This window comes from Phalangium opilio, unplaced genomic scaffold (assembly GCF_054372755.1).
Source record: "Phalangium opilio isolate 3A_F unplaced genomic scaffold, DU_Popi_V2 ptg000528l_1, whole genome shotgun sequence".
Classification (NCBI taxonomy): domain Eukaryota; kingdom Metazoa; phylum Arthropoda; class Arachnida; order Opiliones; family Phalangiidae; genus Phalangium; species Phalangium opilio.
Genome location: NW_028324242.1, coordinates 242,321 through 269,176, shown reverse-complemented (window position 1 = coordinate 269,176; position 26,856 = coordinate 242,321). Strand labels below are relative to the sequence as shown.

The following is a 26,856-nucleotide window of genomic DNA, read 5'->3' as shown; positions in this document are numbered from 1 at the left end:
AGGACTACCGCGCCAACCGCCATTGCTATAGTGGCGTCTGCTAGCCAGAACCCCTTATCCCTCCCTATTGGATGGTTCGATTTAGCAGACGCCATTAAACCAATGGCGGATGACGCGCGGTCGTCCTCGGTTTTAAGACTAATTATTTTGTAATAAGAGAAAAGGGGCCAAGTTTTCGGTAGAATTTTGGTAGGCCCCTATATGAATTTATTTTTTCTAGTTCTCAAAAATGCGAATGCGCCTTAGGCAAAGCCTTAATGACGTCAGAAGTAAAGAAACTTTATTTTTACACCTATAGTGACGTCATTACGGGCAACGCCTACGCAATGCCCGACAACCAATGAATTGGCTTTAGGGAGGGTGGGTCGAGATAAATCTCACTGCGGGACAAATTAGATAACCTATGGCTTCATTATGAGGGTCGGGCGAGGGGCGACCATCGAAGGCTATCGTACCACCGGGAAGATTTTGACAATTGATATTTTTACGCCGCAGTATTCCGAGTAGAGGTATTTCAATATATATTTTATATAAATCGTTTCAATATTCGATACGGTGGGGTTATAAATTAATCATTCTAAATTTCTGTCAAATCGTGTAAGATTCGCGTGGCCTTTTTTTAATATAAGCCTTGGCTTCATTAGCATTGCATTGCTAGTCGATAAACCCGCGGACGGTAACCCAAATACCATCCATCCCCTGTCCTTACACGCTTGTTACGCGAATTTCTTTTCCAGTTAAAGAGTTAAGCGATTAGAGGAGGGTAATTAATGTTATTAAATCATCATGATTTTTAATCACCACGCGTTCGTCGTAAGATAGCCGAAGGAAATGTGTTTGTTTCCATTATACGTACAGCCAGTCATTGTCTATAGAACATTGTCATGAATTTGATAACAGCTCAATTAATGTATACGAAAGCCTAGAAATGTTATTCCGATAATTTAATTTAAAAAACACTAGGCAAACGTTAATTAGTTAATTAATTAATTAATTAAAATTCGGGGAGGAATTAAAAGCGATAAATTTGTAATCATGCCCGAGTGTAAATCAAAGACTCGCGTGATACCAGCGACGTGCGCTTGGACACTGCTCATAACTGCCACTTCGTTATTTTTCGCGTTTCCGTGAGTTTCCCAGGATTCTTTATAAGTTTCTTATTATTATAAGGGTTAACTCTCGTTGGGGTTTGTTTAGATGTCCATTTTTGACTATTCAATACCATATAGCGGTACCGATATGTCAAGGAGTTATTACTCTTTTGGTGTTGGCAAATTTTACATTGGCAACATTTATGGATCCCGGGATTATTCCCAAAGGTGCGTGTTAACGCCAGCCCCCAATGATGAGAGTATCCTTTATGACAAATTTTAACATTGGTAGCTGGACCTGATGAGGATAAAGATGACGATTTTCGAGCTCCTCTTTATAAAAATGTAGAAATTAATGGTATAACGGTCAGGATGAAATGGTGCGTTACGTGCCAGTTTTATCGACCACCGAGATGTTCGCATTGTAGCGTTTGTAATAGCTGCATAGAGGTATAGACTAGTCTACACTTTTATCGAACTTGGAGGTTTAGGAATAATATATTGGAAACTTGTCCATTTTTAGACTTTCGATCATCATTGCCCCTGGGTCAATAATTGTATCGGAAGAAGGAATTATCGCTATTTTTTTCTGTTCCTTATATTTTTGAGCATTCACATGATTTCTATTTTTTCTTGGTGTGTTATATACATTCTGCATAAGAAGGATAACCTAAAGGAACACAACACTATCGTTACGTATCCTTTGACGAACTTATTATTCGTTTAGTCTCAATTAGCGTAGCTTATTCCTGATCAGCGCCACCTACCCATAGCGGCGACTTTGAGAACTACTGTTAGCGGCAAGCCAATCAGATGTCGCTAAAATCTGGTGACGTCACTGACTGGCACTCTCGAGGGGGGGGGGTCTTACCAAAAATGACGTCACCAGATTTTAGCGACATCTGATTGGCTTGCCGCTAACAGTAGTTCTCAAAGTCACCGCTATGGGTAGATGGCGCTGATCAGGAATAAGCTACGCTAATTATTTTTCTTAACTCTGGGAATCAGTTTAGTTATAATCGTAATTATAGCTTTACTTTTTATTCCGATTTTGGGACTTTCGGGGTTTCACGTGGTGTTAGTATCTAGAGGCAGAACTACGAATGAACAAGTAAAATTAGTTCCCGTAGAATGTAGATAGATAATAGTTCCATAATGTAACAGTTTGTTTTTAAGGTGACTGGCAAGTTTAGAGGGGGTTATAATCCTTTTTCGAAAGGATGCGTCATGAACGTGTGCACCATGTTGTGCGGGCCCCAGTACCCCAGGTAACTGTTATATAGGGGCGAGATTCGTTTTAGTAAAACTCCGAATTTAACATGGCGCGTTTAATTTACGAGAAGGTATCAAGGGCGAAAGAAGAGGAAACCCAAAAGTATATCAATCCCCGCACCAACGGTTTCGGCGCGAATGTCCGAAAACCAAATCAAAATCTACATGGATAACAGCGCGGCCAGCCGACATCCTGCCAGTAATTCTTATAATAAAATGCTTCAAGGTCCCGCGGATTTATCGGATGTTGATGTAGGGATGGATTCGTTCGAAAACTCTCAAAGCCAGTCTCGAGACTGCGAGCCCTCACCACCCCACCACGGATCAAAAACGAATTTCTTCAGCGGGGGGACTGTCATTCAAGAGACGAATTTGTCTCACCTACCCAGTCACCCATCTGGACGAAGTCAATATTCCAGCAGCGGAGGAGTGGGAGCCCCGCCCATGGCTCCTCGTTTGCCAAGGTCGTCAGCGAGTTCTATGGATAATCGTGGCTCCCAAGCTCTCCCACCCACGCCCGAAAATGGCCATCCTCAGTGGCCAGCGGTGAATAGTCCTAGAAGCTCGAGAACGCCGCCTCCCCGCAGTTTAACCAGTCCTACTATAAATAGTCCCGAAAGCAAAGCGGCGTTCAATCCTAATAGTAGACGCTCGAGTCCCGGCTCCCCCATCAACGCGTCTCCCAGCCCTTCTCCCGTTGTGGCTAAGCGTCATCCCGCTGGGGCAGTGCAAGTTTTACCGGGAAGAAATATTCCAGCCTTACCCTATTACGGATACGTATCCGCCGCTGGAGGACCCACTTCTAGAGGCAAAATTCCCGCCAGGAGCATAAGCCCTAATAGAAAGTTTGCCTCGGAAAGCGAACTAGTTAGAGTTTCCGCTGATCAGATGAATGGGAACTACGGTCACCGCGCCATTGGTAATCAAACCACTGATAATTTGCAGGATTTAGCGAACAGAACCATCTTAGCCGGGCATTGGGGAGGCGAAAGCGGAGGCGGACAAGCGCCCCCATATCACAGAGGAAGCCGCAGAAACTCCCGTCCAGAGCAAGGGTCGGGGCCTAATACCCCGACGTCCCAAGTCCCCGGTGGTGGTGGTGGTGGTGGTTATCACTCTATGGGCGTTGGTAGCAATGCCGGTGGAACTGTTTCTGTTTCTTATCCGCGCCATCACGGTTCCGCCTCGCCTCAATCGAAAAGAGCGGGAGCCGGACGAGCGACGCCTCCACCCGGCCACGATACGTCACCGGCTAGTAGCCGTCCTCACGTTCGAAGACCAATGTCGTTTTTGAAAGCCCTGGAAATGACGGACTCTTTAGATAAAAACAAAGCCGCCGCCGCTTCTTCGGGAGGCCAACATTCTGGTCCGTCTAAAGCGGAGCATAGACATTTAATATATGGTCATCCTAGTGGTCAAATTAAACATCAACAAAGTTTATCCCCCACAGCCCCCTTACCACCTCAACAGCCTTCCAGGCACGAACCCCAAAATGACCCCAATGCCGATAAAAGGAGCTTATACGAAATGAATTACGAAATCTCAGTGTAGCCCCCTAACTTTTATTAGTAGAACACACCTCCCCCAACCCCCCAAAGTTCCCCCCCCCGGTATTTTAGAAGTAATTGACAATTAATTAACTTATCTAAAAAAAAAACTTAAAAAGGTACGAGCTGCGTAGGCTGTATTATGCAGGTTTCCCCCCCCCCTTCTATATACGTGTCGTCCTTTTTGAGTGTACTATTTTAATTATGTCCCTAATTAGCCTTATTCCTGATCAGCGCCACCTACCCATAGCGGCGACTTTGAGAACTACTGTAAGCGGCAAGCCAAACAGATGTGGCTAAAATCTGGTGACGTCACTGACTGGCACTCTCGGGTCTTACCAAAAATGACGTCACCAGATTTTAGCGACATCTGATTGGCTTGCCGCTTACAGTAGTTCTCAAAGTCACCGCTATGGGTAGATGGCGCTGATCAGGAATAAGCTACGCTAATTACCCCAGTTTAATTTTATTTAATCATGTTTTGAGGCTCAAAAAAGTGTTTTTTTTTTTTTAATTAGAATAGTTAATGGTTTTTACTTATTATTTGTATTATAATAATAACTATTATCGAACAGGTTATTTTTATTAACCAAGTAGCGTACGTAATTTGAAAACGCTATAACCCAAACTCATATAAACCAGTTATAAAAAAAGAAATCTTACAAAGTATTAAAAGAGAATTTGCTTGTGAATATTTGTAAATTAAATTTTCTCCAGGATAATCATTTTTAAAACGAAAAAAAAAAAAAATTAAAAACGAACTCATCTTTCATCTAATTCATAGGAAGAATTTATTAATTTTAATTAGGGAACATAATCTAATTGACAAAAATAAAAAGATTACGACTTGTATCGTATTATATAGGACATTGGAAAATTTACTCCCAAGGGCGGCGTATTTTAGGTTTAATTTTAAAACTAATTTAAGGTTTGTATTTATTTAAATTAAATATTTTGGGGTTTTTTTTTTTTTCATAGTCTGGGAGATTTATTTGCACATTTTTGAAGTATTTGCACGGGTCCCGATGATTTGGTTAAACCTACATACCGACAAGAGAGAAATTGTGTTGAATGTTTCTTACGTAGGCCTATTTGTATTTTGTACATTAAAAGAAGAGGTATATATAATATAAAAATTCATGTTTTAACGCGTTATTATTGTACAGAGCATTTTGTGTATTGTTAATAAAAAGGTTTTGTCATTCTTGTAAATTTAATTCGAGCGTACGTTTCTGGTTTTGGTAAGTGTACACTTCATTTTATTTTATTAAATTTCTGTAGCAGAACCTATCCCTAAAACATTTCCGGTGTGGTTCCTTCCAAGACCTTTTGGGCTAACGTCTAATCTTTTTTTATTTTGTCCTAAACGTTTGATAAGAAATCTGTGACAAATCAGCGTGAAAAAGACGAAGTCTGGAAAAACAATTAAGATAGTCCCCTTCGTCTTGAAGATAGGTTGACGTGAAATGTACGCGGAAAGTGACTCGTGGACAAGGTAGCTTGCCAGTACAAGAACACGGCTTCGTAACGATTGGAGTGCCTACGTGACGGCATTGACTCGAATTTTTCTACTCCGTCTTTGAGTTGGCCCCCGCCCGCTTCACCCTTTTTTCCTTTTGAGGAAGTTGAGGAATCGTGATAAAGGACTTTGGATTCGGAAGATGGAGATGAAAATCAGATTATTCTAATTAAGAATCTAGGAGATTTCGCTCGCGGCATTTATCGCGTATCCGGTGATGTGGTAATTAAATACCATGGAAATATTACGGAATAAATAATTTTTTTTGGTTGGTGAATCGTAAGTACTTTAGTAGATTCGCTTCAATTACAATCTACGAACTAATCTTTTTTCATAATTAGGTTTTAATAATACTTAAGTAATCAGATATGGGATCCCTTCATATACTCTGCAGTTTGGTTTGCGCCTTTGGCATTTGTTTAGTTAACAGCGAGATGTTCACCGCTGTCGTAGATCTTGAGAAGCTTCTAAAAACTGAAGCCGAAATAGTTAAAACCTTAGAAAACTATATACAAGCCGAAGAAAACAGACTACAAAAAATTCGAAGACTAAGAGAAGAATATGGTAAAATATACGAAGCAGCGAGTGAAGATACTACGAGCTTTTTAGCCAATCCAGTCAACGCGTATTTGCTCGTGAAGAAGCTTACTTCAGATTGGAAAGCCGCGGAAACTCTTCTATTAGGTGGTGTTGGAAAAGGTAAATGAACATTTCACGCTAAAATACTCGTGACAGTTGAACGTATTTTATTATTTTTCTATAGAAATCATTGAAAACATGACCAGAAATAGTCAAGACATAAGGTTTCCAGATGATGAGGACCTGAATGGCGCGGCCATAGCCCTTCTTAGACTCCAGGATACTTACAAATTAGAAACTTCGGCTTTGGCGCAAGGAAAAATCAAGGGCACTAAACAGAGTCCGGAATTAACGGCTGGAGATTGCTTCGAATTGGGCAGACAATCTTACAATAATGGAGATCATTATCACACTGTCTTATGGATGCAAGAAGCCCTTGATCGGGTTGCCGAAGAGAAGAATCTGACCGCTGATAAGTCGGAGATTTTAGAATATTTGGCGTTTTCTACTTACATGCAAGGCAATTCACGCCACGCTCTCAAATTAACGAATGATCTCTTGGAATTAGGTATAACGTTATAAAAATGAAAGACTTATGACGCGCGGGCGGGTTTGTAATAAAAGGTTTTTCCAGTTCCTGACCATCCAAGAGCTCGAGGCAATAAAATATACTTTGAGGACAACAGCCAAAAAGCGGAAGGAAGAAAAAGAGGAGATGACGGTGATGTGCCAATTGAGTCCAAAATTTCATTTACTGATACAGATTCCACTAAAGACATTTCTGAACGACAAATGTACGAGAAGCTATGTCGTGGTGAAAGGCCACTTGTAAGTATATAGTAGTAGTACCTGATATAGTGAATTGCGAGTGAGAATGAGTGAATTGTTTCGTTGCAGAGTGCCAGCGACCAGATGAAGTTAAAGTGTAGATACAGAACAAATAATCATCCATTTTTGCTTTTACAACCGGTGAAAGAAGAAGATATTTTTTACAAACCAAAGATCACAGTTTATCACGAAGTCATTTTAGAAAATGAAATGGAAATTGTCCGTAATATGGCTCAACCAATGGTAATATAATTACTTTATCCTCCCGCCCATGGCGTGACGCGCGTCATGATGACTTACTGATCAATTTTGTCAAAACATTTCGCATTCTTTTAGCTAAAACGCGCGACTGTACAAAATTACAAATCGGGCGAACTAGAAGTTGCTAGTTATAGAATAAGCAAAAGCGCGTGGCTCAAGAACGGTGACCATCCAGCGGTAGCGCGAATTAGTAGAAGAATTCAGCAAGTAACTGGACTGACAATGGATACCGCTGAGGAATTGCAAGTGGTTAATTACGGAATTGGAGGACACTATGAACCTCATTTTGACTTTGCTAGGGTAAGATGTAACCGCATCGATAAGTTATTAATGTTAACAGTATAATTTTTTTTTTGGTTCAGAGAGAAGAAAAGAATGCGTTTAAAAGCTTGGGAACAGGCAACAGAATTGCTACTTGGCTTTCTTACGTAAGTATAATAATAAATAATAGAAAATTCAAAATGTTGCAGTAATTCTAAACATTTTGGTTATTATTATTAGCTAAGTGACGTTCATGCTGGTGGAGCGACAGTTTTTCCTCAAATTGGAGTTGCCATTTGGCCCAGAAAAGTAATTAGGTCGAAGCTTCGCTTAATTAATAAATATTATTAACCAATTATTATTATTATTAGGGTTCCGCAGCTTTTTGGTATAATTTACATCAAAGTGGGGAAGGAGATATGCTAACTAGACACGCGGCTTGTCCCGTACTAGCCGGATCCAAATGGGGTAAATTTTCATTCAATTACTTATAAAAAAAGTAACGTCATCATCTTTAATATAATAATTTCAGTTGCCAATAAATGGATTCATGAAAGGGGCCAAGAATTCCGCCGAAAGTGTGGTTTGAAATTTAACGATTAGCTATAACTCTCTTCTTATTAGTTTATTTTTCTATTAATGATTAATAATATAAAGGTTCCTGACATGTGTATCTAACATTTAAAAAAACAAAAAACAGTCATAATCGCTTTTATTTTTAAAGTAGTTAAAACTAGCTGTATAGTTTTATTTTATCGACAATCCTCGATTAGGATTTGGAAGATTTGAATGTTCCATCATAATTCTCCATTTGGCGGAATATAGTTAGTAAATAATAGTAAGCTTTCGCTAACAGATCATTGTTTAATAGTGCCATAATATAGATCTTTACGTGGAAACGTCGTCAAGTGTTTGTAACTTAAATAGCTAATTGCCATAAAAAGTAATTTCTACTTGTTTTTAAAACAATTGCATTTTATTTTTATTGACTTTGATTCTGATTGGGGGTTACAGGATAAGATTCCTCTTTAGGAAACGCGTTATCGTACATTGTTTTCAACATTTTAGTGCTTTCTACGTAACGTTTTTCGTTAATAGCCGAAGCTTCTTTCCATTTTTGACGAACTCCTCTCCATCTCAAAATGTGATTTGATAGAAGATTTTCGTGACTGGGGGCGTCATCACCGGATGATATAACCATTTCTTCCGATTTTTTAGGTGGGGGTGATGGAATTCTGGGGCTTCTATTAGCGTATTTTGCCGGTACAGGTGTGGGTGCTGGTAATTGGTAGACATTTTTGTTAGGTTCAATTGAACCATCTTCGGTTGATTCTTCAATTGTATCTTCCGGTATAGTGGGAGAAGGGGTTCTACTAAGACTACGTCCGCGTCTTGGGGAGCTGGGGGATTTATTTCGTGGTTTGTTTCTAATCCAAGCGCGGCAAACTGGATATAAAGGAGTGTCAGGGGCAAAAAGTGCTAGATCAACGCTACGGTCAAACAGCTTCAAGATGTAGCTGTTTTTGAGGGAGTATTCATCTTTGCTCTTTCGTTTTCGGCCTGGTCTTCGAATAGTTCGTCTAAGTGGCATTATAACGTCGGATAAATTTGTCAGATCTTCTCTCTTAACTTGTATGTCAATGTTTTTCAAGCTTTCATCCGATGAGGATGAGCTTTCCTCGGCTTTCTCCACCAAAACCTGTAATGCTCCATCTAACTTCTGCCTAGCCCCTTGTAATTCGCCGTCTATTTTCTCTTGTTTGATGTTAACTCGATGAAGAGCAATTTGGGGAACTCTCATTCCTTTCTTGATTTGAGCAATTTGCGCGGCATTAGCATTCTGCTGCTGCATTTTGCTTCTCTGTAAGGTCTGTTTTACCTTAGGCCTTGGCCTAAAAACAAGTTCAAGTTAGCAGCGTAAATTTATAAAAGATTATTAGCATTTAGGGCATGCAAATCATTAAAAAATATAAACAGTAATTAAGATTCACTGAAAATCTCTTACTCGAGATTTTAATTGATATTATTATCTAATATTTTTCTCTCGGGACGTATCCACCTCAAGGAAACGCTTCAAGGCGAAAAAATGGCGATGGCGGGATTAATTGAATTGTAAACCAATGAAAAGACCGGAAAATTTAAATCTGAAACCTTATTGGCTAATTCAAATATTTCAGTACTTGCGCGGTAAGACATTTCCCATTGAACATAGACGTGATGCAACGCCGCCTAGATATAGTCGGCGTTGCGTGATGACTCTTTTTATTTTATTTTGAAGTGTGCTTGTGTACGTGCTATCGGTCGATTAAGAGAGCCGTGCCCAATTATTGAAAACCGAATTTAAAAATTTATTTTATATCGCTGTAAGTTAAAATTTCAACTAATTGAGACGGTGAACGATTAAAATAATTTATTGTGAGTCTAAATGCTTCGAAATCGAAGCGCTTTGTTAGCTTAACAAATACGTATAACCGTTGTTACGGTAAACTTAAGTCGGCGTCAGTTGCGAAGTTAAGCCTCGGTCAACATTCAACAGGAAGAAAATACGGAAAAAATACTTTGAAACTTCTTAAGCTTACGTTCATCAAGTAGATAATTTTCAAGAATGCGAAGAACAGTTTTACGACAGTGAAGTGTTTAGTTTATTCAGTGTTTTTGTGAGATGAATGGTTCATTGTTTGTTGAAATACAAATATAATGGCATCATGCTGATGGTGACATTGTCAATAAAAAAATAAGAAGTGAATGTAGGAATAAAGTTCAGTGGAAAATACGCGACATCAGCATCAAAAACATGGCAACAACCAATATGATGCCAACTAAACGCTTTTGGAAGCTACGTAAGTTTAAATTTCCTTTTAATTTTAGTTTAATTTAATTAAGAGCATTTGATCATAGTTAAGATTGTTCATAAGAACCCTAACTAGCCCGGAGATAAATTATCAAGAATAATTGAATAGGAGATTAGTAAAATTGGTTAGTTACTTTGACACACAAAAGGAACCCATTGTTTAAATCAAAAATGTATTTACATAAAGTATCGAGTTGCAATTTAAATTTTAAAGTTTCAACTTACAGTCCTGGCTGGATTGAAAGATCTTTATAAGTGCTCAACAATTTTCAAAAAGTTTTTTCTTGTATTTGGGAAATTCGAGTATGCCATTCGATTATTAATGCATGCTTGATCAGTAGTGTATAAGGGGTTGATGTCAATGTATCCGGTTCATAGTATACCAGTCCAGGACTTAATCAGGACTCAGTGGACCTTTTCTTAATATTAATTTACAATTTTTATACTAAAATTTATTTTATTGTTGAATGAAGTAGACTATTGTTTGGTGCATAAAAAGCACCAAAAATATGAGAGATATTGAATTTGGGTATCAGAGAAATTAATTAAATAGAATTAATGCTGGTATTAAATAGACTATAGATTTTTTATCTAGACCCGTTCCACTGCTAGTATATTAATTATAATCTACCAATAGTAGAGCCAGTCGGGTACCAGCATTATTATTTTCAAGGGTAAATGGAATAACTCGTTTAATACAATTTTAAGTATTGCCCTAATACGGATAAAATGACTAGCTTTTTTTTGGCAGGTAGTAGAAGGTTATTTAATATTAATGAAGTTTAGTGCACCACCATGAATTAAAGTAAATATCAGTTGGGAACTCCTTTAAAAAGCAGAACGAAATTAAAGTGATCAAATATATTATTAAATTAATTTGCCCCTAATCGCTGAGAATCTCTAGAGAGGTTGGACATCTTAAGATAATAAATTCTCATTACTTCAAGATGTATCGAGTATCCCGTCTCTCTAAATCAGTTGCTTAAGTTCTAATGATTTGATTAAACCGTTAACCAAACTGGTATATCAGGTTTTAAGTTTTTTTAAATTATTCGTTACGCGATCTTTTGAATTTTGATTCGCTGTCATTAACTGTTAATGCTTCTGATTATCAGTAAAACCTTTTAATCCCGAATTGTAATTAATTGAATATTAGTGACGGGGAACCGATTCATTTAAAAAAGAATAGTTTAATTAATTCGGCGCGAGATTGAGGTCGAAGATAACCCCCTGTATCGTCCGAAATGGGTCACTATTCGGGACGATCCCCTAGTACTTGCGGGTACACCGGTAAAAATAAGGTCAGAGGTTAGGCGGGTTACGGAACTGCCCATTTACTGCCCCCGTTTTAAACCGTATCGTATCGTAGCTGACTTTTAATTCTCCTTCTACCTGATTGCGTGCGAGCATGGAAGAAAGCCGCTTGTTTTCCGCTACACTTCAGTCAGGAACACTGAAACACTCCCTATTTTTAAATTGCCACCACTGGCTTTTATTTTTATTTCAATGCTATGCCCCGAATGGCATAAAATTTTAGAGCGTATTCGCGGTTTAGGCGCCAATATTCACGTACTCACATTTATGGGAAAATTTCACGTTATTATACATTTGAGTAAACTGAAAATTTCACGTGCTGCTTATAGATTTCAATAAACTGGAAATTAACAAAAAAAAAAAATCAAGGGTAGATTATAGGCGAGGAAACCGAAATATTAGGTAATTAAAATATATTCATCGTTCTTGGTGAATCAGTCCAGAGTATTTGCATAATCAGTTCTGTAATTAGATGCGAACATAAATCGAACCACAGACAACTAATACGCAATTTAAATTCGAACTTGTGAAAAAAGCATCGCCCTTTTTTTTTTATAAAAACTAACTCGTCTCGTAACCCCGCGTTACCTCTTAAACCCCTAATTACGCGCGGAAACGGATACACCCTGCCAAAATAAATTTAAAAGCGCGCAAACAAATTTCGGAAATTAACCCTTCTTTTCTCCGAAATACAAAAAAACGAGCCTACACAAAAATATAGCTGGTTGCACTCTAACTAGGCTTGAGTTTCTATCAACCCCTGAAATATATAGTACTCAGGGTTCATACAAACCTGGAAAACCTGGAAAAATCAGGGAAATAAATAGTTGACAAAAACCTCAGGGAAATTTAGAATTTTTAGTAAAATTCAGGGAAATTTGCGTCAAACAGGGGCCGAGTAATTAAGTAAAATGTTCATAAACATACCCCCTCCAAAGGGTTAACATTGCAATATACTTTGGAGGCTCGTAACTCTGGTTATACTAGAGATACGGGGATGTCCTTTGAGTATGTAATAGTCATATTTGCCTCCTCCTTCGTTAACATTTGCTCCATTGGATACTCTATATACGGGAAAAACCTGGAAAGCTCAGGGAAATTTGTTTTCCAAAAGTTGTATAAACCCTGGTACTGTAAAAGGTCCAAAAATGATTCAGTCAAAGGTACGCCGCGTCAGTCGACCAACGCGCGTCGGGACAGTCAATGTAAGTTCGTTGAAACGAGATTCCCATTGTTTTAATACAGTAAAACGTTTTGTTTAGCGTGAAAAAATATTCTGAAAAACACGGTAGATCGTCTTCAAAGTGAATAGAAGCCCCCGCAGTCGAATGACCGCCCCATTATCGAACCATCCCCCGGGTTTTCTACCTGGCAAACGAACGACTGCTTCGCTTCGATTAACTCGTACACTCGCTCCCAGCAGTTACTAAGCAAAAGGGAACTGTTAAGAACGGTCATCAACTTACTCGTGGCTAGTTCAGACGGTCGGCAGCCTTACTACCGCGTTACACAATTCTTTATCAGTTGTTTTTAATATCAAAAAATTATTAAACCAAACGCGTCAATAATTGTTTTGTGCTCCGTTATTATGACACCGCTTCTTGGATTAATTGTCGTCGGAAGTGAAATTAATTTGTGTTCTTCGTTAAAATTTTAATAAAAATCATCTCCCCATGTTTTACAACGGATATAAAATGGCTAGTTCCTTGGGTAATTACAATACCAATAGTTTTAGGCGACAAAAACGTAAGGAGATTAAGGAATGGTCCAGAGAATCGTCCTACACCGTTGGATGGGGTATGCCTTACTTTTGATTTGTTTGTCACACGTGGTCATGGAAAAATTACCCCCGTGAGATTTGTCTTAAAGTTGAATGGTGCAATGATCATTTTGGTACTAGGACTAGTTTGATCAGTTGTTTCGATCAAGGAGACTTAGTTTAAGATAATTTGAAACCCTGTTCCATTATATGAACCCAAGTGTAAATGATTTTGAAAACAGTGTGCATTTAGAGGGGCCAGATAAATTTCGAACACAGTTTCTTAACTTTAACCGCGCCTCAGGGTTGCCAATAATTTGTGAGAGCGTCTGTGCAGGTTTGGAACTGAATGGTTCTTTTGTAGATAGTTGTTGAATTGCACTCTCAAATGACTGGCAACACTTGTCCGCGCACTATCTATAGCATAGGTGCTTTCCATTTCAAATGTTTTGAAAATTTCTAGTGTTTTTTCGTAGACTTATATTTTAACGAATGGTATCTCTTACAGAGGAATTTGTGGCTCATGGACAAAGCGTCAACTGTCTGGCTTTGGGACGTCGGTCCGGCCGGGTCATGGTCACCGGTGGCGAGGATAAAAAGGTCAACTTATGGGCCATCGGAAAACCAAATTGCATTATGGTGAGTTCATTCTATCTTTTTTCTCTGTGTGTGGTGGTTAAGAGGTAATCTATATGACAAGCGAAGTCGAGGTTATAGTTATACCCGGCTTTTTGTGAAAGGTCATGGTCTGATGATTGGCCTGATCTCATTTCAACCCGTTCCTTTTTTTATGCCACGCGACTTTAGTGACTCAGGGTGAGTTTATACTATATTGTAGTTATTATGCGCGCGCTATGATATGTATTCCAAAATTCCCATTGGAAAGTACTTGAGCCACCAAAAGAAATTTAAGAGTCCAGGAAAATTGTCTAAATAACGCGCGCAAACCAGGAATATCTCGCGAAATTTGGGAATAGAATAACGATACCCTGTCCCTGGTAATCTCTGGCAAGTGTTATTCGAGGAAAATATGCAAAATAGTTTCGCGGTTATCAATTTCTTTAATTACGGTAAATTACCATATATATCTTTATCTTTAAATATTATTTGAAAATGGTTACGGTTGGTGTCATCTACCATAAACGCGTCAAACTCGGTTGTTAAGAATTAAACAATTTTCGCAGACAGAGAAAAGAGAACTAAGCAGTTCAGAGAAAATCTTCGTCAGGCCTCGATGAGGTTTTTTTGATTATTTTAAGATATATTTGATCTTGACTTTACTCTGTAATTTAATTACCGCTATCATTACAATAATCAAAACAATCAAACTCGTGGCATGGTTCAGCAACATTTGAAATTACATTTGGCCCCTCAAATATATGGGTTATATAGTGAGATACTCGCATCCTCCGAGAGTTGATATCTCTTGAGAAAATTAGTCATTTTAGGGTTTTTTTTTCGACGCGATAAAGTTCACGGTTGGGTAGTGATGTCGCCAATTTTGTGGACTAGCTGGTGTCTTCATTACCCGGTGATGTCATGCAGAAACGTGATGGGAAAAGAAAAATAATCCTCGTGTCTTATAAACCTCTTTTCGTGAACACCTTTTTCTTTAGGGGGCCCCTTCGAAATTCCCAAATAATTTAAAAAGGCTAGAAAAATCAACCCTTCATTTGAATTGGTAATTTAATTCATTCCCGGGTCGGTGGTTGTAATGTTTTACGTCTAAAAGATTTGAACCTTGGATGGTTCATTTCAGTGTACGTTTATATTTCGGTTTTACTTTTAGCGAACTAGGTATTTTGAAATTCAGTTGAATTTCTCACCTATCTGTTAAAACTAATACAAGTACACCCGCCCGTGTATATAATCCTCGACGTTTAGGGCTTCCTTTCGTTTGCATTCAGTTCAAGGGCTGAATTTTTTAACTCGATTATAGGAGTTGCTTGTTTTTGAAAGAAAAATCGCCGTCCTGTACTGTGGGTTTGAAGAGAAGTTTTGAATTTAGGGATGGAAGTTTTCTTAACCCTAGCTATAACCCCTGATATTGATTGGCAGTTGCGCAATGGCCTTTTGATTGGCCCAAAGTTTGTTTGGACGGCAAAATGGAGATAGAAGTTACGTTTTCCACTCAAAGTGGCCCAAAGAACATACCCCTTAATTTACGCCAGACTTATATCATTATCAGAAACACACTTTGAACCTAGGCGAGGGAAAATCAAATATAAAGTGTTCAGTTTAATTCATAACGTCTGTAATATGTTAGTTTCTTGGAAATAATAATTTGGGCTTAACACGCTAAGCATTCTTAACGTTATGTCAACACGAAGTTAATTTGTATTTGTCCCCAATAACGAGAATAGATGCAGATGCTTTTTTCTATAATCACCCACGTGTTCACCAATGATAGCTTTTCGTTTGCAGTATTTTTGATTTAGCCCCTAACTGTCTATCTGAATCACTATTGCAACAACACGAACTAATCGGGCTCGATCAATTATACCGTATGTTCGAAGGGAGGCGTGTTATGGTGTACACACACAGAGAGAGGGCCCAACTCGTTAATTTCAATTCCTTATCGAACATTTTTATAGTAGTCTCATTCTAGAAACATCTTTAACGTAGGTATTATACCTCGTGGAATAGGAATTTCTTATTCCACTTTTTGGGCATGTTTTAAAATACCTACGCAAAAAGGGAAACCCACACGTGTTACGGACCAAGTGGCGCAACCCTAAACACCCCTTTTCCAGTCAGTTTCCTGAAGCGGAAACGATTATTTCCTACCCCCTCTTGGTTTTTACTTAATACTTAATTTCCAAGTTCTGAGAGAGGTCGTCTTTTCTCGTAACAAGTAGCCCCCTTATATTTTTTGGAGGTAAAATTTTTTTAGGCAAATACTTCAGTAATTCCTACGCTTAGTGGCCTGGATTTCAATTTGTTTTTATTCTACTATAGCTAAGTTTTTTTTTTACTCCAAGATAAATTCGCAAATTATGAAAATAAACTGTCGTGATTTCAACAGAATTAGCTTTTAAAGAGTTTAGCGCCTTTTAAAGAATGCCGACAAGTTTGCGTTGAAAATAAACTATAAAGTTTTTGATCATATTCTTGATAAACGTTTGGAGACGTTGTTAATTATTAAATTTGATTCTTTTTTAATCGAAAGAGCTTGTAAAATAATCAATATATCAATTGGAACCTTGCATCTATCTACAATATTAGAGAAAATACGAGCAAGTTAAGTTTTAAACCCCCTTATGGTCCTTTAAATCAAATTTGTTATGGAATGGTAAAATTGTCAAGCATGGTTAAAGATATTTCCATATTTTTATATCTTACTCGCTCTCTCTCAAGAAGCGAAAGTAAGAAAAATCTACTTGTTCTTTTGAATAAATTATTTTCTTAACGCGTGAATAGGTATGGAAATTTTCTTTCTTAAAATGATACAATTTTGTATCACGACCAAGGCTTAAGAAAATTAATTATTATAACCTCGCCACACTTTTATATAATCGAGCGTACGTACGTACACTTAATATATAACCCTTTCTTACGAAACGTCCTCGTACCAGGAAAAATATGGGAGTCTCTCTTTTAAGAATTATTTAAATTATTCGTCAAAATGATCTAATTGGAACACGACATTAATTAGCGTTTCGAATCGAGCCTCCCTTTTTTAATAGGTTCAAAGGAATGCCAAGAAAAAATATATAGGCATAAGCGCTTCTCATAATTTTTGACGGTAACCGATGAGAATGTAAGAATTATAGCGAAAAGTGTATAGTAACAACAGAAATATATTTAGTAGAAATTATGATATTGACTTCAGAATTTAGACTAGTTCACCTTAGTCTTAAAAATGTTACGGTGGAGGAAAGTGATATTAACAAGGAGCCCAGCGACCCTATAATTCCTATAAAGTAGTACATTTTTGAACCTGCCCTATATTATCCTATAATTTCCTATATTTTGAGAGATATATATATTGGCTGAAATCCAGTAATGAATATTAATATATACAAACATAAAAATCAGGCTAATAACTTCGTGCTAACCAACTTCTCATAGAGCAATTATATAGATTGAATATTGTCCTTTATATTCTTGGAAATACTGTACGTATTACTCTTTCGATTTTTGCACGTCGGGGACCAACCCTAAAATCCTTCGTGAATACTGATTAATGTCGTAATATTAAATCTTTGTATCTTTTTGCTATTTCCCTCCCCCCTCGCTTCTCTGGAGTCCACTTTATTTTATACGGCTTCGGCCTCTAGTGGTCACTTTCGCGTGAAGGTAGACTGGGGAAAGAGGTGGGTGGGGACTGTCCAGTCTACGGCCATTGACCTTCATGGAGTGCCGCTTCAATCGTAAGAGTTTTTCAACTGTATCGGAAACTTGTGTTTCATTTTTTTCTAATGTTTTTTCCCGCGCTTTCTAGGCGCTATTACGTAGTTGGCTGGGCTCAAAGGGCACTAACCTTATACCTATCTGATTTTAAATGGTCATGGGTGATGCTCTTCTTGTATTGTATAGTTTAACTCGCAAAATTGGGAGTTTTTTGGAAAGAAAAGTATGGGTTTTGGTTTAACCACGTTGAAGTTAATGTTTGAAAAATCAATTTAACCCTATTAATTTTTGAGATTATTCTGGGAGCCCCGATAACACAATTTTCTGTCATCATCTAAGTCTATCTTAGTTATAATTTTGGTTTTATTCCATTCCATATCTCAAGAGTCTGGAACTCTTTTAGATTTCTTAAAAAAAATTTCCCTTTCTCAGTTTCAATCAAAATTTTATTTTAATATATGTTCCTTATGCCCCGTTTTTTTATTATTATTAATCTGAAGAATAGATATCATTCAGCGAGATACCCGGGGGGGGGGGGAATCAGTCATAATAAACATGTTGTGAACAAGGTCAAGTAATATCTTCCCCAAACTTATAACAACGGGTTTTTTACATATGTTTATTATGACCCACATTTTCTTTTTTTTTTTTTTTTTTTCCATTTACTTTGAAGCGGGGTTAAATAATAATGTACGGTTGTAAAAAATATATCCTAACCACGATTGTATATATATGCACACTTATACAGGGTGTTTCTGATAAGTTTGCATGCATAAATTAAGGGGGGTATTTTTTGGGCGAAATTGAGAGTTGAAAGTGTAACTTCTATCTCCATTTTGTTTGACCAAAGGGACACTGTTTTCGAGTTAATTAAGTGTTTTAGGAATCGGATAACCCCTTTAAATATAATTAAGAAACTGATTAAGACAATTATTTCTAATTTAATTCAGGGGCCATCCCTAAAACACCCATCAAATCTTAACTTCAAAACAGTGTCCCTTCTTTGCAAAATGGAGATGGAAGTTTTTCACTCAAAATCGTGCACCCAAAGAACATCTCCCTTAATTTATGCATGTAGTCTTATCAGAAACACCCTGTATACATATGTATAAATGTTACGTTTGCGTTTCCCTTGTGAATCTGACAGGACAGGTGTTTATATTTTTGAAACGGTAAACCTTGAATATAACTTAGTATTTTTATTATTTGAATTTGGGTCTTCTGGAAGTGTGTATTTATCCCATCCGAAACCCAAATTTGAAGAAATGTAAACTATAATTATTAAAATATGAATTATACGTGTAAAGACGTGAGCGTGAGTTTCCTCAACCCTACATCCAAATTTTTTATTTTTCAACTTTCTCAGTTGTCATTTTTGTTTTTCTTTGGTACCCCCGAGTCTACTTGAAAATGAGGCCGCGTCTTCGTTAGCATTGTATTGTTTTAAAACTTGGCGTACTCACACGTCAGAAAAGATAGAAATCTTCATTGTACAGGGTTGTTTTGCCACCCGTATATGTCTTTTCAAGTTGAACTAATTAATATATTGTTTAAACCTCCTTTTGGTCAACCCTTTTTCTTTTTCATTACTTAAATAAAATTAAAATTAACGCTACAATTGCGGAGAAAGCGAGGCAGAAATTTGTCTTGGGGAATTGACCCATTTAAGGTCACACGTGGTTTTTCTAGCGCCAGTTTATTATTTTTAAGGTAAAGAGTTAACGTTTATAATCATCCTCACATACTCTTCTTGTCCCATAGCTATCGGCAAGGGCTCGCGTTTTAGCGCGGTTTATTCCTTGTTTCGATTTTTATCCAGTTCGACAACTGTTCGTCTTTATTCGCAAAACCAGTTTAAAATTTCTTTACCCTCTTATTAAGTTTCTCGAAACTGGTTTCGGTTTTCTTGTGTTATGGTTTTGCTTTCGATATGTTTAGCATTAAAACCTTTATTGAATATTCTATTTAATTTATTTTTTTAAAGAACGCGTTTATACATAGTTTTCAGACTAGGAGGACTGATACAGTTTACACCAGGAGGCCAGGCTACATTTTACTACACTTCGTTTGTTCATCATGTTGCAAGTTCATTTCTAGTATTTTCATGCGCCTCGGATAAAACTGGTTTAATGTTTTGATTTCGTTATGCGTTCATTTGTAACTTAGAAGAACCATCGCGCGCTTCACATCCCGGTAATTTAAATTCATAAAATTTAATTATAATCTGTCACAAAATTAAAAGCCCACGTACGATCTACAAAGCAAACGGAAGTCTTCAAGAATATTACTATGATATCTTTCTTTCCGTAAACAAGTGTATGTTGTGTGTTGGTGGCAATGTCCTTTCTAATAATAGCGTTTAACTTCTAAAGCAACTGGTATTAATATTATATGCCTACATAGTATAAGTATTATTGTGTGTATGCCTTAGGAAAAATGTAGATGCATAGCGTAGCGTGTTGAGTTAAAACTACGTGTGGATATTCCGTTCTTATAGTAATTGCTTCTTCTTTATTCTGGATCACGAGAAGTTGTGTGTTGTGGTGGTTCTCCTTTTTGGCATGACTCGAGGCAACCCATGAACCTTCTTTTTCTAACTAGGACTCCTTGTAAAGTTGTCGAGGTTTGTGTACAGACCCAAACCAAGGTCATTGACATGTCCGAGAAATTGATTTCTTTTGTATCAAGCGATGTCACTTCCTAGGAAAAACCCCTTCTCTCTCTCTGTCGCTGTGTGTCTTAACCCTTCATAATTTTCTCCCTAATTTATTTCCGGGTTGGTATAGTTATATATTTCCGGCAGGTGTTGATTGTTCGATATTAGATTAGTATTTGCGAAATTGAAACGGTTTTTATAACGCGATGGTATCAGATTTGTCCCTCTTTAATCTAAGTCGTGTTTTGGAAAGATGCGTGCGTAGTGACGTCACTTTTATATTCGTTTCGTGATCTCTCGTAGTCACGGGTCGGTTGTTTCACTCGGTGCAGGCTCGTGGTGGTTGTTGAACTTGGCGTATTTTTTTTTACCTTTTTTATTACATTGGGGATTGGGGGAAACCTAGGCTTAACGCGTTTAGTTTAATCTTCAGTTTTATTTTCAGTGTCAGCAGGGTTATATTAAGTATTCGTCGTGTTGGTGGTGGAATTTGTTTTTAAAATTCTTTTCATAGCAATAACATCCGTTTCTATCTATGTGTCTCGCTCCATAGGGGTTAGTTTTGAAATTAATTAAATCTCTCTAGAGTTTTAATGTTTTAAGTTTAAATATATGGAATTTTGCAAATAGAGTTTGCGCTTCTGCTAAAATGAACTTTAAATTCATGTTGATAGATATAGGGTAGTGTACTTAATTTAAAATTATGTTGGAAGGTTTAATGCAGGTTTATTTAAAGCTGCAAGATGTCTCGTTGGGTTAAAAATAAAATTTCTGATTTTCTAAGACTGGGAAATTCTACCCAAACGATTCCATATGGTTTTTCGAGCGTATCAAGAGTAGAAAGCGGCTTATTTTTCTTTTTATTTGGCAAGGTGCGCTAGACTATTAAACGAGCTTGGGGGGAAACGAGCTTTGAAATACAAAAGAGTAGTTGTAGGCCCCTATAGTCATTGTGTTCCTTCAACCAGTTCCGCCGGATTTTCGGAAGACGTAGTAACCGGCCGAGGAAATTGACCACTTTAAAAAAGTCACGCTGGCCACGATTTTATACCACCCTCTTCTGGTTAATGTTCGTTTTGTTTTGAATACGGATGCGAAATAATCTGATCTTTGTACAAATATGAGGTAACGCGATGATGGTTTAGTTATAGGACCACTTTGGGTCGACCGTCCTTGACCTTTAGGCAAATGTATTTAATAAATCTCCGAAATATTCATGATTTTATTTTCCTAAAAATATTAATAAGCTATTTTCAGATGAGTAATTAAACGCGTTTAGGTTTTGCCATGTAAGTTATTGCAAATGGTCAGGGTAATTTATGGTCAGGGAATTTCATTCGAAATATTTTGTACTAACCCTGGAGACAGAATTATAATACAACTTTGAAAAACAGGTGTTTTCTATTGTTGTAAAGTCTCGTATGATACAATAACTAAATTTATTATGTTTTTTATGATAATGAAAGGTTTTTTCACGTTATGTTCATGGCCAGCCGGGTTACTTATGTCTACCCCATAGAACTTTAGAATTTAAGACAGTAAGAATGACTATTATCAGGAGTTCATAATAACCCGAAGTACGAAACTGGTTAAAAAGCCCGTAACAACAAAGTTTCGCCGTAAAGCTCAGCGGATTCATACACCGCTTAACTCCCAAAGAAATAGTTACCCCATTTTTTAGCGCCCACGCGCATTAACTTACACACTTCCGGTTTAGCACTATTTTTATCTTGTGATTTTGGGAGCGAAAATGGCTCACGTCTGCTTCTGTCGGAACGGTGTAAAGTAAGCCTTGGCTAAGAAGTTGGCTTTTAGTCGGGGTTTCTAGTTTTCTACAAAACATTTAAACGATCGTCAAAAATGTTTTGTTGTGATATGAGTGAGTGAGAATTCCGTGGTTAAATTAAAACGGTTTGGACAAATTTATACGCAGTATCTTTAATATAAGAATTGCAAAGTGTTTCTTCATCCACCATATCGCCATTTTTCTTTTCGACGGAGATCCCAGCCAACGGAAGTTTTGGAACGAAAACCAAGGAGCATAGATACCACTACGATATACTGTAAGGTTGTATGTCCATAAACAGGCTAATCCTTTCTATGCGCAACGACAAAATCTTGTTGTTCGCGATTTTTACCATTAGCTCTATGGCCAGTTTCATACTTCCCCCGAAGGGGGGTTATTATGAACTCCTGCTATTATCAAATAAACTCTAGTGTATAGTTGAAATGTTTGAGACTTTACCATATTAAGAGCTTAGATATAGTGAGTCGATTGAATTTTACGAAACCTTGACGTCTTATCGTCAAATTTCGCAAGGTTTTTATGGTTCCACCACGTCTCTCTTTTTATGGCAGTTATATATACGTACTATATTGTATTAAATTCCGGGTATATATATATTAATGTCACGATCCGCATTTCTTTCGGTAAAATATTTGAAGGCGTCCTTGACTCTCTGGAGTCTTAACTTACAAAGTGACTTATTCTTTTACAATGCAACTAATTTAGGCACGTTAGAAATTGATGACTAAGCAACGTACGACCCTGAGATTTGCATCGCGTTTGACCTTTGTGAGTTTTGAGTGTACCCAAGTATAGGCACGGAGTCAACGCCGTTACGTAGCAAAAATTATCTACTAAGAAGTAACCGATGATGGCAGAAATAATCGCTTTCTTTGTGGACTTCCCACGTTCTAAATTTATAAATTTTGTACGCTTTTGTTTCCAAAGGCGTTAAGTAAATTTCAACCCTCAACCCTTTGGGTTAACGTATTTTTCCTCGTAGACTGCGTGGCTTTAAGTGTAGGCAATTTTTTACCTCGAAGGACGGTTAATTAATTAAATATTGTGAAGTTTCCCTCACCTACATTGAGATTTAATTACCGGCTTTAAGAAACCTTAAAGGCCGAGTACCAGCGAAGTAAAAACCGAGCATCGAGACGAACAATTTTCGAATCCACATTGAAAACCGTGCTACGTAGTTCGCTATATGTCGGCCTTTAAAGGGAGATTGAAATGGTCTGACAACCGTGTTATAATTCCTATAAAACCATATATTTTTGAACCTGTCCTATATTATCCTATAATTTTGTGAAAGGTCCCATAATATCCTATATTTTTTGACTTAGTCGAAGTTTTTGTGTAGTTAATATTTTAATTAAGCTAATATTTTCAAAGTAAAATCTAATTTCTTTAGATTTATTACTTGGTTTTAAACAAAATAGTATTATATATAAATGAGCATTTTTAGTCCTATATTTTCCAATAAAAGGATAATATTCTTTGTCATTATCAAGTCCTATAATTCCGGGAAAATAAATCCTATTTTTCCTATAAGGAATTTTATTATTTAATTTTAAAAAATTATAAGCTTTATTAATGATTTTGTCAGACCATTTTATTCTCTCTTTAAGCCCATTTTATTTTTTTCACCTGTGTTTTTATCTGTTTGTCATCTACGAAACCAAATTAACGCAACCACTAAGCAGGTGTTATAGAATTATTCTTTTCTACCTGGGGTTCACCTTTTTTCACTCGAGGTTTTTTTTTTAATTAAAGAATTATATTTGTTTGCCGCTTGAATATGGGTCATATCTGAATACATTATTTTATGGCCGTAAATTTCTAATTTGCGCGCTTCACAACTGAACCCTTTCAGTTAGAAAAAGAAACTTTTCCATGGAGTTTGTATAGTGAATAGTCAATAACCTCATTTTTATCGCCGCCAAGCTTTCACTAATCCCCACTAGTTTATCACCGACGTTAATATTGACGTTACGGGGTTTAGCTATCAACGGGAACTGCCCAGCCTGTTAAAGAAAATCCCGTCTCTATGGCAACCGCCGTGTCATTTTCTGTGAAAGGAGAGTACTACTACTACCATAAGTTTATAAGATACGTTCCGTAAGTGTGACACTACCTAGACTTCGTCTAGGTGCTATTTAGTCCGCATTACTGAGCCTTTGACAGCAGCGCCTCACCAGGCGTCCCTCGCTTTACCCAGAATCTGACCTACCTCATTCATTTCATGATAGGCTCTCAGTAACCAGTGACAAACTTATCTTATGAACTTACGCATACTGTAGAGTGTAGTAGGGAGGTGTGAGACGTTTTAAATGCCCTGGGAGTAATTAATACTCGATTAAGGCTAAGCCCTATGTAAATGATACTAAATATTGATGTGATTTTAAAGGAGCGCCCTTGCTTTGTATTTCAAATTAACTAAATTGAAGCCTTTCTTATATTGTAAGTCTGTATTTCTCAAGCGTAGGGTAACGATATAATTGGATAAAGGTATTAGCCAGTATCGATTTTGTATCAAATCGGTTGTACCGTTTTTATTGATCACGCTACTGACGTACGTTTTCCGCTATATATATACTCTTTGTTAAGTGGTGTCTTCTCAATTGTTTATCTTGTTTTTTACGCTAACCTGCCTGTCTTGCAGAGGTCCATTAGCAGAGAAAATATAAATATATTTATTGGCTGTCGAAACTTCTTTTTAGACTAAACTAAAGTTTGATTCTATAAATCTTATCATTTTTCGCTCACAGATTTTAAAATTTTCTTTGAAATTTTTTCGTCTTCGCTCTCTTGAGTGTAAGTCACGCGAAACGAAAAGGAATTTCTCTCACACGACCTTGAATTTTTTTTCGACTTAATTATGTCGAATTAATTTGACATTTAGATAAGCTTTGCCATTACCTGTCTCTACATGGGATTAGTAACAAACGTTTTGGCACCATTCCTAACCTTCCTTTCGCTTAAAAAATTAAAATAAATAGCATTTGAATGAACTTCCTCGCGCGTGTATTTGCCCCATTTTAAACTTTTCAATTAAAACTACACCCAAAGATACACTACTATTGTTTATAGAGGCATTACTTAATTCGTATAATTATAGTTTTAATGTTTACCGTAAACACTCTAATGTTTCTTAGTACCGGAAGCTGGAGATAGATCTACTTCGTGTGTTTAATAACAGAGATGATGATGATGTTGATGTAGTTTATAAATTCCTCATCAACGGCCTCGTGGATCACGAAACTCGCGCTTGGTAGCGCGTGACTTTTTTAGTCGTACCATAAGTTTATGAGATACGCTCTATAAGTATGACACTACCTATACTTCGTAACATTAGAGACTTACAGCTCGAGCTAGTTCAAGGGAGAACGACAAACGAAAATTTACTACAATCGGTTTAGTAGTCTAGTTTCTTATTTAGTCTGTACTAAGCCTTATCAGGCGTCGCTATACGAGAATCTATTAAGTTTCATGACGAGCTCTCTTAGTAACCAGTGACAAACTTATGGAACGCGTCTTATGAACTTATGATCATACTGACTGAACCGAGTCCTCCCACCCGTTAGATTAATTTCGTTTTAATAATGCCTTCCTTTTGTTTGATTGGATATTTGGTAGCCCTTTTTCGCTGCGCCCGGCCTCTCTTAACTTTATTAAAATATTTTTTATCATTCTTTTTTGCATTTCGCGGCCACGCGGCGTACTACAGTTCTTTATTTCTAATGGATTTCACGCCTTATTCATGGACAAACCCCTTAACTCTTTGCGCGGCGGGGTTATTAGCCTTTGAGTTAAGAGAATGTCCCCTACCACCATCAATGTCATAATACATTACCGAGGCAGGCTTTGTTTAATTGAAAAGATAGGATTAGGGTTTGATATTAATATTAATATTTTATGGAAGAATTATCTCTAGTGCAGGACGTGGTGCGAAACCTAAGGTCAATGATATTGCGAGAGAGTGTAAATCAATTCGTATATTCATGAGGGAAAACGTAAGAGTGCAAACGACTTATCTGAAACACCCTGTATAGTACCACGGTATGTTCTGGCCACCATTTTTCAAGATAGCTGACCATTAAAATAAGCTTTCTTGCCATACCAAGAGTCATGTTTATCGCGAAACATATCTTAAAACTACTACTGCTACTATGAAACGTTACTTTTGGCAATACGCAAAAACAAATAATTTACTTGTGATTAAACTATAACTAATATTCAATTAAATGGTGACTACTACTAAAATATACTAGTACTATAAAATTACATTACCCCCAAAATAATAACATGCAGCATGCGCAGATACTACGACGCGTTAAGTCAAATGTACTCACCACTTATCGTTGGTCTCGAGGCTTGAAGAATTGAAGAATGTAGTTTTGTAGAATAGTGGTGGTAGAGTTCAAGAGTTGAGATATCACGATACGAGAGTTAATACGACTACGGTGTGGCAAGGCACGACTGTTCATGTACTTCTGGTGTGATGACTGATGAGAGCTGCTCAGGATTCTAAGTTAGTTTTTCGCGGCCAGCGCGGAGACCAAGTTCTTTTTGTCCATCCTTGGTCCAGAAGAAGTTTTTAAGTATTGAGATGTTACTGCTTCGACTCACGACCTCGGAATGATTTTCTTTATTTTGTTCAAGTTCGAATCCCCTTCCTATTTTTGGCTTCCCATGACCACCAACATTGGTCCCAAATGAGACCTCCAATTAAGTCGCCTGGCGCCAGGTTTTATTTGACGTTTTTCGCGGTAACGC

At 37.3% G+C, this 26,856-nt stretch overlaps 4 protein-coding genes and 1 long non-coding RNA gene across 11 annotated transcripts in view; 3 read left to right on the top strand and 2 right to left on the bottom strand.

The window, feature by feature from the left end:
- The window catches only part of LOC149588890 (uncharacterized), a 27,647-nt gene extending 791 nt beyond the window's left edge, over nucleotides 1-26,856 (bottom strand). Inside the window, exon 1 of the long non-coding RNA XR_016379753.1 lies at nucleotides 26,433-26,856. This is a non-coding gene — a long non-coding RNA (uncharacterized LOC149588890). The remainder of the gene's footprint in view (nucleotides 1-26,432) is intronic.
- Nucleotides 391-5,127, top strand: Zdhhc8 (zinc finger DHHC-type containing 8). 7 transcript variants are annotated; one of them, XM_089861951.1, is made up of 8 exons: nucleotides 391-1,127; nucleotides 1,198-1,319; nucleotides 1,384-1,541; nucleotides 1,615-1,787; nucleotides 2,100-2,202; nucleotides 2,256-2,359; nucleotides 2,432-2,562; nucleotides 2,620-5,127. In XM_089861951.1, exons 1-8 carry the CDS (start codon nucleotides 1,036-1,038, stop codon nucleotides 3,912-3,914), a joined length of 2,178 nt encoding a protein of 725 aa, XP_089718077.1. In that variant the 5' UTR covers nucleotides 391-1,035; the 3' UTR covers nucleotides 3,915-5,127. The 7 variants fall into 7 exon arrangements, with proteins under 7 accessions (XP_089718077.1, XP_089718078.1, XP_089718076.1 ...); XM_089861952.1 differs by having other exon boundaries at nucleotides 392-1,127; nucleotides 2,435-2,562; XM_089861947.1 differs by having other exon boundaries at nucleotides 416-509; nucleotides 738-1,127; nucleotides 2,432-5,127.
- LOC149588892 (prolyl 4-hydroxylase subunit alpha-1-like) lies at nucleotides 5,375-8,327 on the top strand. The gene is made up of 10 exons (XM_089861955.1): nucleotides 5,375-5,708; nucleotides 5,771-6,128; nucleotides 6,193-6,576; nucleotides 6,643-6,836; nucleotides 6,906-7,079; nucleotides 7,173-7,397; nucleotides 7,460-7,525; nucleotides 7,599-7,667; nucleotides 7,730-7,826; nucleotides 7,891-8,327. Exons 2-10 carry the CDS (start codon nucleotides 5,798-5,800, stop codon nucleotides 7,959-7,961), a joined length of 1,611 nt encoding a protein of 536 aa, XP_089718081.1. The 5' UTR covers nucleotides 5,375-5,708; nucleotides 5,771-5,797; the 3' UTR covers nucleotides 7,962-8,327.
- mip40 (Myb-interacting protein 40) lies at nucleotides 8,306-9,502 on the bottom strand. The gene is made up of 2 exons (XM_089861973.1): nucleotides 9,364-9,502; nucleotides 8,306-9,250 (listed from the first exon to the last, which is right to left on the bottom strand). Exon 2 carries the CDS (start codon nucleotides 9,208-9,210, stop codon nucleotides 8,341-8,343), a length of 870 nt encoding a protein of 289 aa, XP_089718099.1. The 5' UTR covers nucleotides 9,211-9,250; nucleotides 9,364-9,502; the 3' UTR covers nucleotides 8,306-8,340.
- kat80 (katanin p80) overlaps nucleotides 9,606-26,856 on the top strand; it is a 44,395-nt gene continuing 27,144 nt past the window's right edge. The window contains exons 1-2 of the mRNA XM_089861945.1: nucleotides 9,606-10,198; nucleotides 13,791-13,921. Of these exons, the coding sequence (XP_089718071.1) occupies nucleotides 10,153-10,198; nucleotides 13,791-13,921 (177 nt within the window). The 5' untranslated portion in view covers nucleotides 9,606-10,152. The remainder of the gene's footprint in view (nucleotides 10,199-13,790; nucleotides 13,922-26,856) is intronic.